Below are 14833 nucleotides of genomic sequence, written 5' to 3' on the forward strand. Positions count from 1 at the left end.
AGGCGATAGGCTTAGCTTGCATTTAGTCGTTAAATTGGTTTTGGTCCTTCAAAATAATTTCCATCTAAGGAGAGATTTTATGGTAATTTTCCTAATTACTTAAGTCAATAATTAGATATTTTTATGAAAAATCATATTGTAAATATGAAATGACAAAGGAAAGTGCTCCATGATTGGCATATTGAGATGATGGTAAACTGGAGGGGCTTGTAGGGCTCAATGTTCAAGCCTCAAATTTTATTGAGAAAAAATTATCATTTATTCTTAGCATTTGAAAAGAGATTAATCTTTGGAACTAGTTAAAGAAGGATTTAGAAGGCAATATGACTTCTAAATTATAAGTCTAGAAGTATTTGACATTCTAAATTCATTTTTGGTATAATATTATCCTACTATTAATATAACTTTAATAATTAATAATCAAAAAATGACAAAAAATAGCATCAAAAATTACCAACAAAAAAAAGAATCCAACAATAATAGACATTGATCCAAAAATTATAAAAAAGAATCCAAAAATTATTAAAAAATTTATTGGTCTATTTATGTAATTAGGTTAAGATTTAATTTTACTTCTATACTTACTTTTTAAGAGTGCTGGCATCTTATACTTTTATGTGAGATAATTTTTTGGCTAAAGTAATTTTTCAAGGATAAAAAATTCCTTTCTGTTACAAATCCGTTATCTTCATCATTAGTTCCTTATGTGGAGGAGTTGTGTACCCATGTAATGACAGCAAAGTCCCTTGCTCGTTTTGACTATATGACTTCTTTATTGCCCTTGGGGCAAGCCGACGAGGTCATTACTGAAGCCATCTACGAGCTCTTCAACCCCCGTGTCTCTTCCTCTTCAGCTTCTGAGTTCATCCTTCCTTTGTAGTTTCCTCCAAGTTCGTTCACAATGTTGTCTACTACTACTACTTCAGTTCCTTCTCTCCTTGTCGATCTCTAGATCCAACACCCACTTGAAAATCCCAAGTCTTCGTCTTCTTGTCTCCCATACCTCCGTTGATTTGCCTCCTCATTACTGCAACTTTGTTTGTTCAAAATGATGGCAGCAATCATTTTGCTTTGAACTTGTGATCATCTCTTGTTGTGGGTTTCATTTTATCTCTCATCCCTTGGTTAATTTCCTGCCTTCATGCTGTGGTTGGCAAGAGGAGAAAGTAGGAGGAAGGAAAAAGTAAGAAAGAAGAGTAGAGAGAAATGTCATTTTCTCCTGTTTGGTTAAGGAAAGAAAAATGAGGAGAGGAGGAAACTAGGTGAAAAATGACACACGAGACTCACATATTTTTATTTTCAACTTTTTTTTTTAAATATAGAAAATTTTTGGAGAGAAAACTCAATTTTCAAATTTGTTCATGAATTTTTTTTTGTTTCCTCATATTGCCTTCCTCTATTTTCATCCTAATTTTTCCTCCACTTTAGAATTTAGATTATTATATATTTAATGATTTAAGAAATAAACATTAAAATTGGACAAAATAAGTTTTTTGTTAGCATCAAGTAAAAGAATTTACAATTATATTTTTATTTAATCAATAAGGTATAATAAAAATTATATAAATAATATGTTAAAATATTAAAATTTATTATATACAAATATTTTTTTATAAATAATAAGGTTATTATTGTCTATATGAAATTAACAATTTTTCTTTCCTCCCATTTTCTCTTACTCAACCAAGTATGGGGAAGAAAAATTATGTCTCCTCACTTTTCTCTTCTTTCTAACCAAGTATGGGGAAGAAAATTATGTCTCCTCACTTTTCTCTTCTTTCTATTTTCTCTTTCCCTTATTTTTCCTTGTGAGTCAAGCACAATGTAAGTATAATCCTATAAGAAAGAAACTTGATACTCGTTTCCCTATCATAAGTTAATTATGCTTCTCTTCATAAATTTCTTTTTTTTTTGGCTTTTAGATTGTGCAATGTTGTTTGACAGCTGGAAAATCTATTGAAAAAGCAATAAGCTCTGTAATTCGAAGTGGTTTGGAAAATTTGAACATTGTGGGCTAAGTTATTGTCCAAATAGTTCCTCCAACTACTACTCAATGATGGCTCAGAAATATTTAGATGAAAAAGGCTAGATATTTTTTTTATTTTAGAAAAGCTATGTGAAGAAAGGCTTTGAACTTATTCTACGGGCAGTTTCACCCTCTAAAGTTTGCCGTCAGCCATGTTTGAGTTCCTGTTAACCTCAAAGTTCGAATGGCTTTTGGAGCACTTTGCCCAGATTGAAATGAATGGGTCAAAAAAATAAGATGTCACATCAGAGGATGAAAGAGGGTCAACGTTTACAGATTGGGTGCCAAGTCAAAAGGTGTCAATAAACTGCTTTCTAATAGAAAGATAATTTTGACCCTCTAAAAAATAGTTTAAAAAAAAAATTACAACATTTACTAGTATAGATATAAAATATTTCTAAAAATAAATACAAAGATAAAATTAAACTTTAATCCTATATAATTTTTTAGATTTTTTTAAAATTATTTTCTAATTACCTAACTGTCAAAATTAATTTTTATTAATAATAAAAGTGACATTGCATTATTTTTAAAAGTTTAAGAAAAATAATGCACCAAAAAATGAGTTTGAAATTCCAAATATTTCTAGACATATGATTGAGGGGATAAATTGTCATTTAACCCACAACAAATTTTATTTACTCGTATTAAAAAAAGTGATAAAAATAATTTTATAAATACTTTTTTATGTTTATGATGAGATATTGTTAAATCTTTCATCCGGTCTTTCCTATAACCAAAAAATGACAATTAACTCATTAAATATAGGAAAATTGATAGTAAAATTTTACCAAAATATATAAATGATAATCATGCTTCTTGAAATATTAAAATTCCTTTAAATTCATTGGGAACCTTTTATGACCTTAATGATTTTTAAGTTAAATAATTAAATCACCCCTTGTTTAAAATAAAAATAATGGGTCTAGCTCTATTTTTTCAATCACAATTTTTATTTAAGCAATCATAACATTTGTTATGTAAATCACAAAAATTAAATAAAGAATCATAACTTTTTACATGAAATTTCTTTGATAATTAATAAACAAGTTTTAAAAATAACTAACCTCAATCACAACTTTTGTTTAAATAATTACAACTTTAATTCTGTAAATTATAAAAGTTGAAAAAGAAATTACAACTTCTCTAAAAACAAAATTTATCATTGAAGTCTAAGTTTTATAAATAATCAATCACAACTTTTATTTAAAAAATTATAATTTTTATTCTGTGAAATACAAAATTAAATAAAAAATCATAACTTTTTGCGTGAATTTTTTTTTTTGTCATTGAAATCTAAGTTTTGAAAATAACCAGTTGTAACTTTTGTCTAAACAACTAAAACTTTTATTCTGTCGATCGTAAGAATTGAACAAAAAATTATAATTTTTCACATGAACCATTATTTTTTATTTTAAAAGGGGATAATTTAATCATTTAACTTAAAATCATTAATGTTAAAAAGTTACTTAAGAATTTTAGAAGAATTATAATATTTCGAGAGACCTAATTTTCATTTATATATTTTGGTGAGATTTTAATCATTTTCTCTCAAACATACTTAAAATAATTTTTTAAAATTTACTCCTATTAAAAATAAAAAGAGGGAGACACCATAAAGTTAAACTTACAACATGATAAAATTGAAAAATGGGTCAATGGTCATTTTTTTTCCCTTCAACTTTACTCAAATGATCACTAGATATCATAAATTTAACAATGAGTTAATTTTATTCTTTAATGTTAAAGATTTCATTCATTTTCATCTTGACATTAACTCTCTATCTTTTCATCATTAGTAAGTCTTATAATATTTTTTTTATTTGAGTTGAGGTGTTACTAACTTTTTGAGTAAAGTTGAGGGCAAAAATGACCCTTAACTTAAAAAAACATACTTAAAAATGTTAAGACCTATTGATGACAAATTAATGTTAGGCATTTTTAATGTCAGGATAATAAAAAGAAAAATTTTTGATGTCAGCATAATAAGGGAAGGGGAAAAACTTTTAATGCAAATAACTTTGGTGTTAAAGAACAAATAATCTTTCCATAATTTGCAAATAAGTAAGGGATAATGATAGTTAAGTTTTAAAAAAATTAATAACAGTTAAGCCCCTGATAAATATTTTTAAAAAAATTATTATAAATATCGATTCAAATATTTATAAGTTTAAAAATTTTAATTATAAATATGATATTTAAATTTCAAATATAATAATTAGTATGTAATTTAAATTCTTATTTATAATTATTTAAATTCATATTTATAATTTATTTTATAAAAAAATTTATCAAGAATTTAACTGTGATTAATTCATGATTTTGGGGCTCGTCATTCTCCCGAAGAGTAATTAAAACGCCTGCCCGCATCCATTTTATTTGATCGGATGGTTCCACCAAGTTCTTGCACCGAACAGCAAAACCCTCAAAGAAGGATTTTCTTCAAGCTTCAATGTTCAACACTTGATCGTGGCTGCTTGGAGCGAAACCCATGTTTAGATATCTACCTTCGTACGGAAAGAGATTCTAGAATATCATAAATGGCTATACCTTATCCCTCTTATCTTGTATCAACTTCTGCTCGTCTTCAACCTCTGACTGACAAGAATTATATCAGAATCGAACCTCCCTTTCTTCAGGGATTTAAGGTATTTTAGCTACCCACTGTTTAGTTAACTTCTCTACGATTATCTCCGCTTGTAGGGAGAATTATAATGTTGATGCATTTGGAATTTTGGTCCATAAAATGTATTTTGTTCATATTTGGTTCCAAATGGTGATACGGCTTCTGGTTTAGTTTTGTTGTTTACTTCTATAGACATAACTCTGGTGCTCCTGATAGAAGTTTAACGAAAAGTAAGGAATGAGCTTTATATACATGGTATGGTGTGACGTAAACTTCTTGTCTGGCTTCATGCCAAAGCTGATGTAATGAGTTCATATTAGTTTCGTATAATTCCCATTGAATCAGATGAGTTTGTGATGAAGGGTTTCATGAAAGTTGAAGGTAAAGAAAATGCCCAAAAATACTGCCTCGTTTTCTCCACCATGCTAGGATTCAAATCGGAGATTCTCTCTGAGACGAAAATATTGTGACTGTCTATCCTGTAACATGTTTGCAGTATAGGTACCAAAAAAAAAAAAAATCTATTATGCAAAGCCTATGATTTTTTGTTAGTGTCATTGTGTCAATCTACTTCTTTAGTTGTACTCTGATCAGGAAGTCAAGGGAAGGCTATATCAGGAAGCTTTTGAACAGGATCCGAGATTTAATATTTTAGTTTAGTAGATAATTCATGAGAATAACTAACTTGGTTTACTTTTATCGATAATATGACTCCAAAAGTAGTTTTAGTACTAGTGAAGCTGATTTTTCAGTATTGTGTCCATATTCATTCGTATTCTGAGACTTGGCAGTTGTTATCTCTTCCTTTTGAACTTGCAGACTCTTGATGGCTTTAGAATCTCTTAAAACAAGCCATTCGAGTCTATGGCTATAAGTTTTGACTCTAGGTCTTTTCTCCTTCTCATCCTCCTCCTTTCATTCATTCATTCTTCTTCTTGTCTTTATTAAAAAAAAAAATAGGTGAGTAATATAAGTCTTTCCTTGACAGCCTATATTTCTTTTCTATGGCAGAGTACAAATTGGCATGTTAAAAAATTTTGCGGAAAATCAAGATCCAAGCTTTCCTGTGCAATGAATATGTCTGCACAACAGTCTGATGACCATCAGAATGTTAATTTGGACCATTTAATTGCCAAAGCACAAAAACTTTGGGACAAGTGCCCCCAGCCTGTCAAGAATTTCCCATGGAACAGAGCATTGGAGAATTTCATACAACTTATTCTTGATCTTTCTCTTTCTGTTGTAAAATACCTATCTGTGCCTGTGTTGGCGGTTTCCTCCCTCAGTGAGTTGTCATACTGTGCGCATGAAAAGAAGCTATTTTTCGTTCCTGTTCCAGTTCTCTTAGGTTTTACCATTGCTGGGACCTTGGCAGAGACTGCCTTGGATTCGTCTCCACGTTTGAAGGTAAAATTGGTGGTTATGCATCAATCATAATCTGGATTTCTGACAAAATAGTTGATGGAGCATTAAATATCTTTGTCCACAAAAGCTTATAATCCTGTGGCCCTTCATGTTTTTTCTCCTTTCTTCTTTTTACATTGGAAATGTTTTGAAAAAACTGCTTTCTAAGTTGCTAAAGACACAGCACGTTTCTTACCGGCTAATGGATTTCATTTGTGCAAACCTTATCAATGGATGGGTAACATGATAACTGTTATAAAAATTACTAAGCATCTTGTATATATATTAATGGCTTTGAGAATTCAGCTAGATGACTGATCTGGATGTGATGATATGAAACAGAAGTGATATTTTAATCATTAACACTCATACAGAGTAATTAACCTCGCTTATGTACACATCAGTTATAACCTTCTAACTGACTTTAGTTAATACTGGACAGCTTGATGACTGATTCATTTATAGGAGTCTGCCAGGAACTAAGGTGGCATTATTATATTTAAGATCATTGTTGTTTGGTGAGGGGTTTGTTGTAAGCTCATCTCTGATTCGATTTTCAGGCTGCTGAAGTTCCGTGGCATTTGATTGCCATTGCAATTTTGTTCACACTGATTAAGTTGCCAGGCCCATATTATCCCTATTGGGGACGCGTGCTTATTCCACACTTTGCAAATGGGGTTCTTTTGAGGGTTCTCTGGTTTGCAATCTTGTGGTATAGAAGACCTCAGTGAGCATCAAAGACGTCAAATTCTGTTGATGGCAGTCACTAAATCTTCTGAGTACTGAGCTATGATTCCAGCCATCGAAGTATATCAATCAGGTATTTTTACTTGCCACGAGGGAAAAGTTGAAGTAGACTGCTGTAGCAACCAGGCACAACCTATAGTAGTCTAAATCCTATGGATTCTGCACATGTAGCAATAACTTGCTGGATTGATGAGGAAATCTTGTGTAGCTCAAATTACGGCCTAGTGGTATCAAGCTTCTGGTTTTTTTAGCTCCTATATTTTTCTGGATTATTAACTTTCATATGAGTTGGCTTGAAGAGGCATTTTGTTTGCGTTGTTTGAGGAAATTTGAGAAAATTCGTTAATATTCCAATTAGCCTGTCACCCATTTTCCTTGCAGAACTTTCCCTGTTTACCTTCCATTAGGTGACAGGGAAGAGGTTAATTAAGACACTAAGATGAAGTGTCTGTTAATAGGGATTTATTTATTATACACATTCAAATGGCATGAAATTATCTTGAAGATAAAAAATAATCATCATATACCTACGAGGAAAGATCAAAATTATTGAGTCATGAGAGCAGTATACTGCCGGCCCAAGTAAAGCAAGGATATCGGTAACCAGGGAGTGGCTAAGCTTTAATCCTAAGATGTTTGACTGTAATCACTTGCGTTCAAACCTTTGCTCCATCACTTAAAACCGGAATAAGAGGGCAATCAGCTCAAAACGTTAGTGTTCCAAAAGTAACATATTTGGATTTTGTGCTTACAAGTGAATTAACAATATTAGCAATTGAGCCGATTGCACTATAAAAATTATGTTCTATCTGGAGCCGACAATATTCGAATTAGTTATAGTTAATGATACTAAATAACATGGTTGTTGCCAAATATATATATATATATATATATATAATAGCCGCAGAATTTTTGCGGATAATCATTCATGACCATGGGAGAGCTAGAAGTGAGGAACATCAATTCATGAAGCAATAATAATAAAGGAGAAAACATGCCAATTCCAACAGCGGCACATAATAAGGAAATTCAGGATGGGTTCTCTTTTATAAGGGAAACCCAACCATGGAAATCCTTCCTCCAAGGAAGTGAAAGCTTTCTGAACATTTCCCGCACTTTGCTTTCTGAACATTTCCTGCACTTTCTAAACACTTCCCAAATTTTCAACCAGAAGTTAAAAGTCAGAATTACATTGCATAGACTATTTCTCCACTGCTATCAATGTCGAGATCAGGATCAGACTCCAGGTCCTCCTCCATATCATCATCAATATCTAAGCTACCAGTAAGATAGTTGTTGAGAGACTGAGTTCCAGCTGCAGGAATTGTAGCTCAGCAATTATTTGCATGATTTCCTCTATGCTCTGCATTGGCTGATCAGGCTCCTCAAACTGGTTGTTCATTGTACAATGATCATCCATAAGATCAGCCGGAAGGTTCTTTAGAAACCATTCATGGTTTCTGATCTCGGGGATGGTTATCCTCTGTCATTAGGATGATATCAGTTTCCAATTAGAAGATTAATGCCTTTCGTGCAAAACACAAGAAAACACAGCTCAGTTCTTCCAAAGTAGTCTTTGCCTCCAAATTTGAGAGCAATGTTCTAAAAAAGCCAAACCAAAAAAGCTACTAGGTACACGGTCCAACTTTGTGGCGCTAAGCTATAAAAAGAGCATCTATTTGTAATATTTTGATTAAAGAACTTAATAATAACCACTCCAAAGTTGCACCTACATTTTGTCCTTCAAATTGTGATCATGATTAGTTTACAAGCATCAGAACCGGGAAATCTGCTTCTTGAAAACTCGCTGGCCAGAACCGGTTCAGCCATTAAAATGGCTCAAGGAAGGTAACCAAACAGTTCCCACCCAATCTAGTTGAACAACCAACCTCTCGAATCCAGTTTTTAAATCAGAAGGCTGAGTATATAAATAACGAGTGCTTTTTTTTTCATTTCTTATAATAGAATAGAGAAACTGACCTTTGCAGGGTCAGCAACAAATATCCTTGAGATGAGATGCTGGCATTCGGGTGATATATGAACATAGTCAGGAATTGAGTATTGAACATTCAAAATCCTCTGCAAGGAAGATCCAACAGTTAAGGAACACCATTAAGTTTTTAACCAAATTACCAGATTGGCTAAGAAAATGGGTGATGGATTACATGTATTGTCTTGCGGAAATTTTTAGGTTCCTCTGGGTCCTCAAAAGGATACGCACCCACCAACATGACATATAAGGTCACCCCACAAGACCATACATCTGCAATCTGAGTCAAATTTGAGAGATAATATCAGTATAAACTATAAAGTGTCATCAATAAAAAGTACCCACCATTAAAGGAAAAAATACGCATTCTAGCTTCATCATAGGGCACTCAGAGACGAATACAATTACTGATATACCCTTGAGCTTTTCTTTCTACCTTCACATTCCCTTCCAACCAACAAATACAAAGAAATGACAGGAAAAAGAATTATCTATTCTGCATAAGCTAACGGCTTCATAAACAAAAACATCTTAACATAAGATTGAAAATTATGCGAATTCTACAGCCAACGTTAAAAGCGATCAAGTTATGGAAGTCAAGACCTACCTTGCCATCATACTCCTTCTTAAGCAAAACTTCTGGAGCGATATAAGCTGGAGTACCAACTGTCGATTTTGGTTGTGAATGTAGCACAGAGGACTGCATAATCATGACATGTGCATGTGACGAGTTTATATGTCAAAGACACACAGAGATGAAGGAAATTGCTAAACTTGAATAAAAACTACAACAACGATAAACTTCCCAAAATGCATAAATCAAAACAATTATTTTGGCTGCAAAGAAGTTCTGTGACTAAGATGACAAGGTAAGGGTAATGGATAGAGATAAATGCTAAGACATCACAACCCAATTAAGACTGAGGATGGTTGTAGGGTAAGTTATCAGTTAGCCGGCTTGTGTGACATTTATGAAGAAAAAGAGCTATATGAGAAAAAAAATTATACCTTGGAGTACCCAAAATCACATATCTTCAAACGAGGAGCTGGACTACCATCCAGTAGTGTGTTCTCCAACTTCAAGTCTCGGTGGCATACTTGCTTTATGGAAGAAAACAAATAGAGAAATTCAAGTCAGATATCTCACCATGTCTGCATGCACTGAATAAGTTATAGTAAGACAAAGGGACTAAAATTTGTACCATTGCATGACAGTAGCTAACCCCTGAAATAAGTTGCTGGAAAAAGAAACGAGCCTACAGAAGAAAGGAATGAAAATTAGAGATAACTACTGCGGCACAAAACAAATGTTAAAATGCCATAAATAAGAACCTCATCCTCGCTGAAACGCCCAGCATTGCATATTCGTTCAAATAGCTCTCCTCCAGAAGCATATTCCATCACAATAGCCAAATGTGTTGGTGTCAATATGACCTACAGATAGAGTCACATGGTTGCAAGGTAATCAATTCAGATACTTCTAATGCAGGAAAGTAAAACTGATAAGACAGAGAGGAACAGTACAAACCTCCTTGAACCTGACAATATTGGGGTGCCTAAGTGATCTGTGATTTATGATTTCCCTTTGCACATTTTCATCTATCTGTTAAGAAATAAGCATGGTTAACCATGACGAAATCAGGCACAGAAATCAGCTTGCATGCACTTCTACTGAGATTCTAGTAGCATATCAAGTCCTTCAGTGAAGATTACCACCTCGTGGCCACAAATAAATATTGACCACCTTCGATGCATAAAACTGGATTACTTGGCCATCTTAAAGAACGGAGTATTAATCCCCCTGATTGAGATTCTTCACGAGAAGGAAAAAAATTGAGATAAATCTTCTGAGCATATGAATATTTTACCAACCCAATCATGAACTAGCCTACAAACATCACATTTATAAGGAGTCATGTCAGACACGCTTTTATGCCTATCTATTTATGATACAATTTACAGTTGATTTTTATCTGTCTATTTTTGGAGTACCTAGAGCGCAGTGCACAATTTCACCATCAAAATCAATGTCCAAAATTTCACATTGAGAAGGCCATCCCGCGTTTCCAGATATTTGTCCCTTTTTTCATTGGATTACTAACCAAAAATAGAAATAACGTATCACTGTTTACTAACTATAGTCAATTAATTCACATAAAAGGAAATTACCGATAATGATAGAAGCATGAAACACTGAAACTCCAGAGTCATAAAATTTACTAATTACTTCACCCAAAGAGCAGAACAGCCTCAAGCAGAAATACAAGGAGAGGAGAAAAAAGCACTACTATTTTACGCAACCAAACAAAAACTGAAACATCCAATAGAAACATTAATTCTATATCAGGTAATTCTAAAGAGAACCACTAGCCTATCTTCAATTCTAGTTTAGGCAAAAAAACTGATCTTTTAACATCAAAATTTTGTCAACTTTTACTCATTTCGTTTCCATAAAAGCATAATACATCTGACAACATGAAAACATGAGACAAAATTGGAGCGCCAACCTTATCACCCCTCTCTATATACTTCACAGCAACGAGCTCGTCTGTTTGCTTGTCCCTCATGAGCCTCGCGACCCCAAAATTTCCAGACCCAATATCACGCACGAGCTCATAGCGGTCACTGTCGTGCATAATCGGCAAATCCATCCCCGGTCCAACGGTGATCGCCGACCGATCCATTCAAAACTTCAATAGGCCTAACTCTCTCAGCTTATCATCTCAGGACATAAAGAGAAAAACCTGTGTCAGATCGAACACAGAGAGAAGAGTGTGCCTTTGACGTGGCTCGATTAGGACCAATGGATGTGACGGTGGTGGTGGTGGTGGTGGGTGAAGAAAGAGATAAAAGACGGTCACAAGTCCGTGAAGCTTCACCCACCAAGTGAGTATTTGGGGGGTTTTGCTGAGCTTTTTATAAGTTGAGATGGCGGTGAAGGCGATAATATGCTGCTCGTGAATGAAGGAAACCCTTTGCTTCAGTTTTCTTCCTTTCCTAGTCCAACTTACCTTTTTGGTTTTATCCAAACCCTGAGCAAGCAGATATTTTCATCTGGAAAAGCAAAAGATCGTTTCTCCTTTCATTTTTTAATTTCCAGTCTCAGAATCAGTGAAATTTGACTGCGAGGACAGAAATAACCTTGCCCCTGTGACTGGAACTTGGAAGAACAGAAAGATCCCAGGTGGTTTCCTCTAAATGGTCCGATTTCGTGGCTTAAGTTTTAAATCAGTGAGAAGCCAGCCATGGGAAGGAAGGAAAAGTAAAAAGTGAAGGCCAGTGATCTTGTTAGCTAAGCTGAAAAAGCCGGTAATCATGTTGATGTTTTCTTAGAAAAAGGCGCAGAGGTTGGATATGATAATAGAGCAACAGAAGGTCATCCTTAGACCTTAGTCTGTAAGAAACTCAATGGATTTATTTTTTTTAAAAAAAAAAAATCCAATGAATGCATTCAGGTGTTATATCATACTATTATCTCAAATTATGAAATAATTTTTTAAAAAATATCTTAAAATATAAAATAATTTAAAAAAATAAATTTTTATTAATTATATTTTTAATATTATTTCTCAAATGGAGAGAAAATTAAAGGATATTGTAGCATAATTATTCAATGTGTAGTGATATTTTTAAAAGTTTATAATTTTATTTTAAAAAAATGATAATAAAAATTCTTTGAATCATGTAAATGATATTTTAGTTTTTCAAAATGTCATAATTTTTTTGAAGTCTCTTGGGACCATTCCATCATTAAAAAATCAATGTAAATGATAAAATTGCTCTTAATTCAAATATCAATCATCACTCATAAATTTTGTTATAAGATTTATAACTTTCCTTCTTAAGATCACAAGAATTCAACAATAATTTTAAATTTGCATTTAAAATATTGATATTTTTTAAATGTTGCAAATATTAATTGCCATTAATAAGTTTTATTTTAAATTTACAACTTTTTTTTTAAATCACAAGAATTTAATAGCAATTCATAAGTTTGAATGAAGGATAATTTAGTTATTTATATTAATTTCTTAATGATAGAAAAGTCCCTAAAGACTTCAAGAAAATTATGATATTTCAATGGACCAAAATGTATTTATATAATTTAAAGGTATTTTATTGTCATTTAAAAAAACCTGTAAAGTGTCATTATTATATTTTATTTATATGTATAATCTTATCTCAAATTGTTTTATGATTTGAGGGTGAAGGGAATATTATACTTTTTTTGTCCTAAATTTTAAAACACTTTTAAAAGAAATTCAGCATTTCACAATACAAAACACTTTAAAAATATTAAAATTTTATTAATTAAACTTATTTTAATATTATTTTTTTTCTATTTAATTTTTGTCTCTATCTCTTTTCAATATTTTAAATTAAGAATTTTTTAAAATTTATATTTTTATTTTAAAAAATAAAATTGTTACATTATGCCATATTTTATTGGAGAGGAGGGAAAGGAAAAACTTAATAAAAAGGATGAAAAGTAATTGGAGGGAGGGGAGGGGATAAATCCCTTCGATCAGTAGAAGAGAGGTAAAATTTTCTCTCCCCTTCTCCTATTAAATAAGGAAAAGAAAATTATTGAAATTTTTTCTCCTAACCTATTTCTCCCAACTAAATAGAAATAAGTGTATTTAATAAGATTAATTATTTATAAATTTTTATTTAAAATTTTTTTATAATTTAAAATAGAAGGAATATTAATGTATTATATTATATTTATATCTCTATTTTTTGTAACTTCATATTAGCTACAATTAGGTAATAAAATAATAAAAAGACACCAATTTATTCTTTACCATGGCCAATACTATAGGTAATAACAAAATAAATTAAATTATTAAACTATATTAGATATTTCTTGTGTTGTGCTTAAATTTAACATTAAACATTTTGAGATATGTATTGAAAATTATTTTATCGTATTGCGTATTGTTAATACTATGCATTCGTTTTAATGAAGCATTTATTAATGTACTAAAAATAATTTTAATAAAATTTGTTGAGAGAGAACTAAACTTGAAAATTTAAAGTTGTGTGCCCTATGTCACATTGAAGAAAGCAATGCTTAAAAAAAGAGACAAGCGATGGGTTTCATTTAGTAGGGAATAACAGACAATGAGAAAGTGAATGAAAGCTAAATGTTTCATAAAAGATCCCTTTTAATGCAAAGAGAAGACCTTTTAAAAAGGAATCTCTCTTTCCTACTTGTGATGTGTTTTAGTACCAAAATATTCCTATAATATTCTTATGACCTGTTTGGTTCAATTTCATGCACCTATTTTATAAGTAATTTTGATGCAGCTGGCCTATTACTAGCATTTGGTTGGGCTTAGTAATGTAAATGGGATTACATCATGTAATCCTGGTTCCCTTAAATGGTAGCATTTGGATTATATCGTTAGACCATATGAATAAGGATTACAGGATGAGGAAAAGATACCATTGCCCTTGAAAATACACAATCGCTCACCGTCGCTCTTTGCTGAATGAACTTCTCGAACAAGAAGCAAGAGGAAGAAGAAACCTTAGCTGTTGTCATCTACCTTCAGCTCTGCTGCCACACTCCTTTCCTTCACTATCGATGAGACCTCCCTCATCATCAACATTACTGCCATCGTCCACCTTCAAGTCTCATATCGCATCACCTTGTTACTGCTACAACTCAGGCTCGCCATAGTTAATGGAGTGGTGATCTTCATTAGCATCCTCATTCAAGGCTTCAAGCATATCTATTGAAAGCCTGTTGTCACCGCTCATATGTCACAAAACTAAATCTTTATTGCACTCTCATCGTCACCATTGACATCTACTAGATTTGATCCCATTCCTCCATTATTTTTAGCTATTCGAGGTTCCTCCTTCTTGCTACTTCAACATTTTTGATCTGGTTTCTATTTTTTTAATAGCTATTTCAATCAAAAGGAAAAAGTTATTTCAATCGAAAGGAAGAAGGCAAAGGATGAAAAGAGATGGGTTTTTTTTTAGTTAAGGGTAATTCTGTTGTTTTATTTTTATTTGTATTTAATTAAGT

At 32.1% G+C, this 14833-nt stretch overlaps 2 protein-coding genes across 2 annotated transcripts; one reads left to right on the forward strand and one right to left on the reverse strand.

Moving 5' to 3' along the window:
• The first annotated feature begins 4401 nt into the window (after positions 1–4401).
• Positions 4402–7186, forward strand: LOC129285458 (uncharacterized). Its single transcript, XM_054921177.1, has 3 exons — positions 4402–4674; positions 5664–6059; positions 6617–7186. The coding sequence occupies exons 1-3, from the start codon at positions 4567–4569 to the stop codon at positions 6785–6787; spliced, it is 675 nt and encodes a 224-aa protein (XP_054777152.1). The 5' UTR covers positions 4402–4566; the 3' UTR covers positions 6788–7186.
• A 567-nt stretch (positions 7187–7753) lies between these two features.
• Positions 7754–12037, reverse strand: LOC129285457 (serine/threonine-protein kinase SRK2E). The gene is given in 10 exon segments (XM_054921175.1): positions 7754–8127; positions 8130–8286; positions 8784–8882; positions 8969–9073; positions 9401–9493; positions 9802–9894; positions 9996–10049; positions 10126–10227; positions 10322–10396; positions 11301–12037. Coding segments are annotated over 10 exon segments (1092 nt in total). The 5' UTR covers positions 11478–12037; the 3' UTR covers positions 7754–7990.
• Between the last annotated feature and the right edge of the window lie 2796 nt (positions 12038–14833).

This window comes from Prosopis cineraria, unplaced genomic scaffold, assembly GCF_029017545.1.
Source record: "Prosopis cineraria cultivar Desert tree isolate PC_DT_omini unplaced genomic scaffold, ASM2901754v1 PC11, whole genome shotgun sequence".
Lineage (NCBI taxonomy): Eukaryota > Viridiplantae > Streptophyta > Magnoliopsida > Fabales > Fabaceae > Prosopis > Prosopis cineraria.

What these genes read in the sequence shown, in the direction of transcription:
- LOC129285458 (XM_054921177.1), top strand. Translation starts at nt 4,567, where the DNA reads ATGGCTATACCTTATCCCTCTTATCTTGTATCAACTTCTGCTCGTCTT. An exon ending in CCTTTCTTCAGGGATTTAAG is followed by an intron (nt 4,675 to 5,663) that starts GTATTTTAGCTA and finishes TTTCTATGGCAG; the next exon opens with AGTACAAATTGGCATGTTAA. An exon ending in ATTCGTCTCCACGTTTGAAG is followed by an intron (nt 6,060 to 6,616) that starts GTAAAATTGGTG and finishes TTCGATTTTCAG; the next exon opens with GCTGCTGAAGTTCCGTGGCA.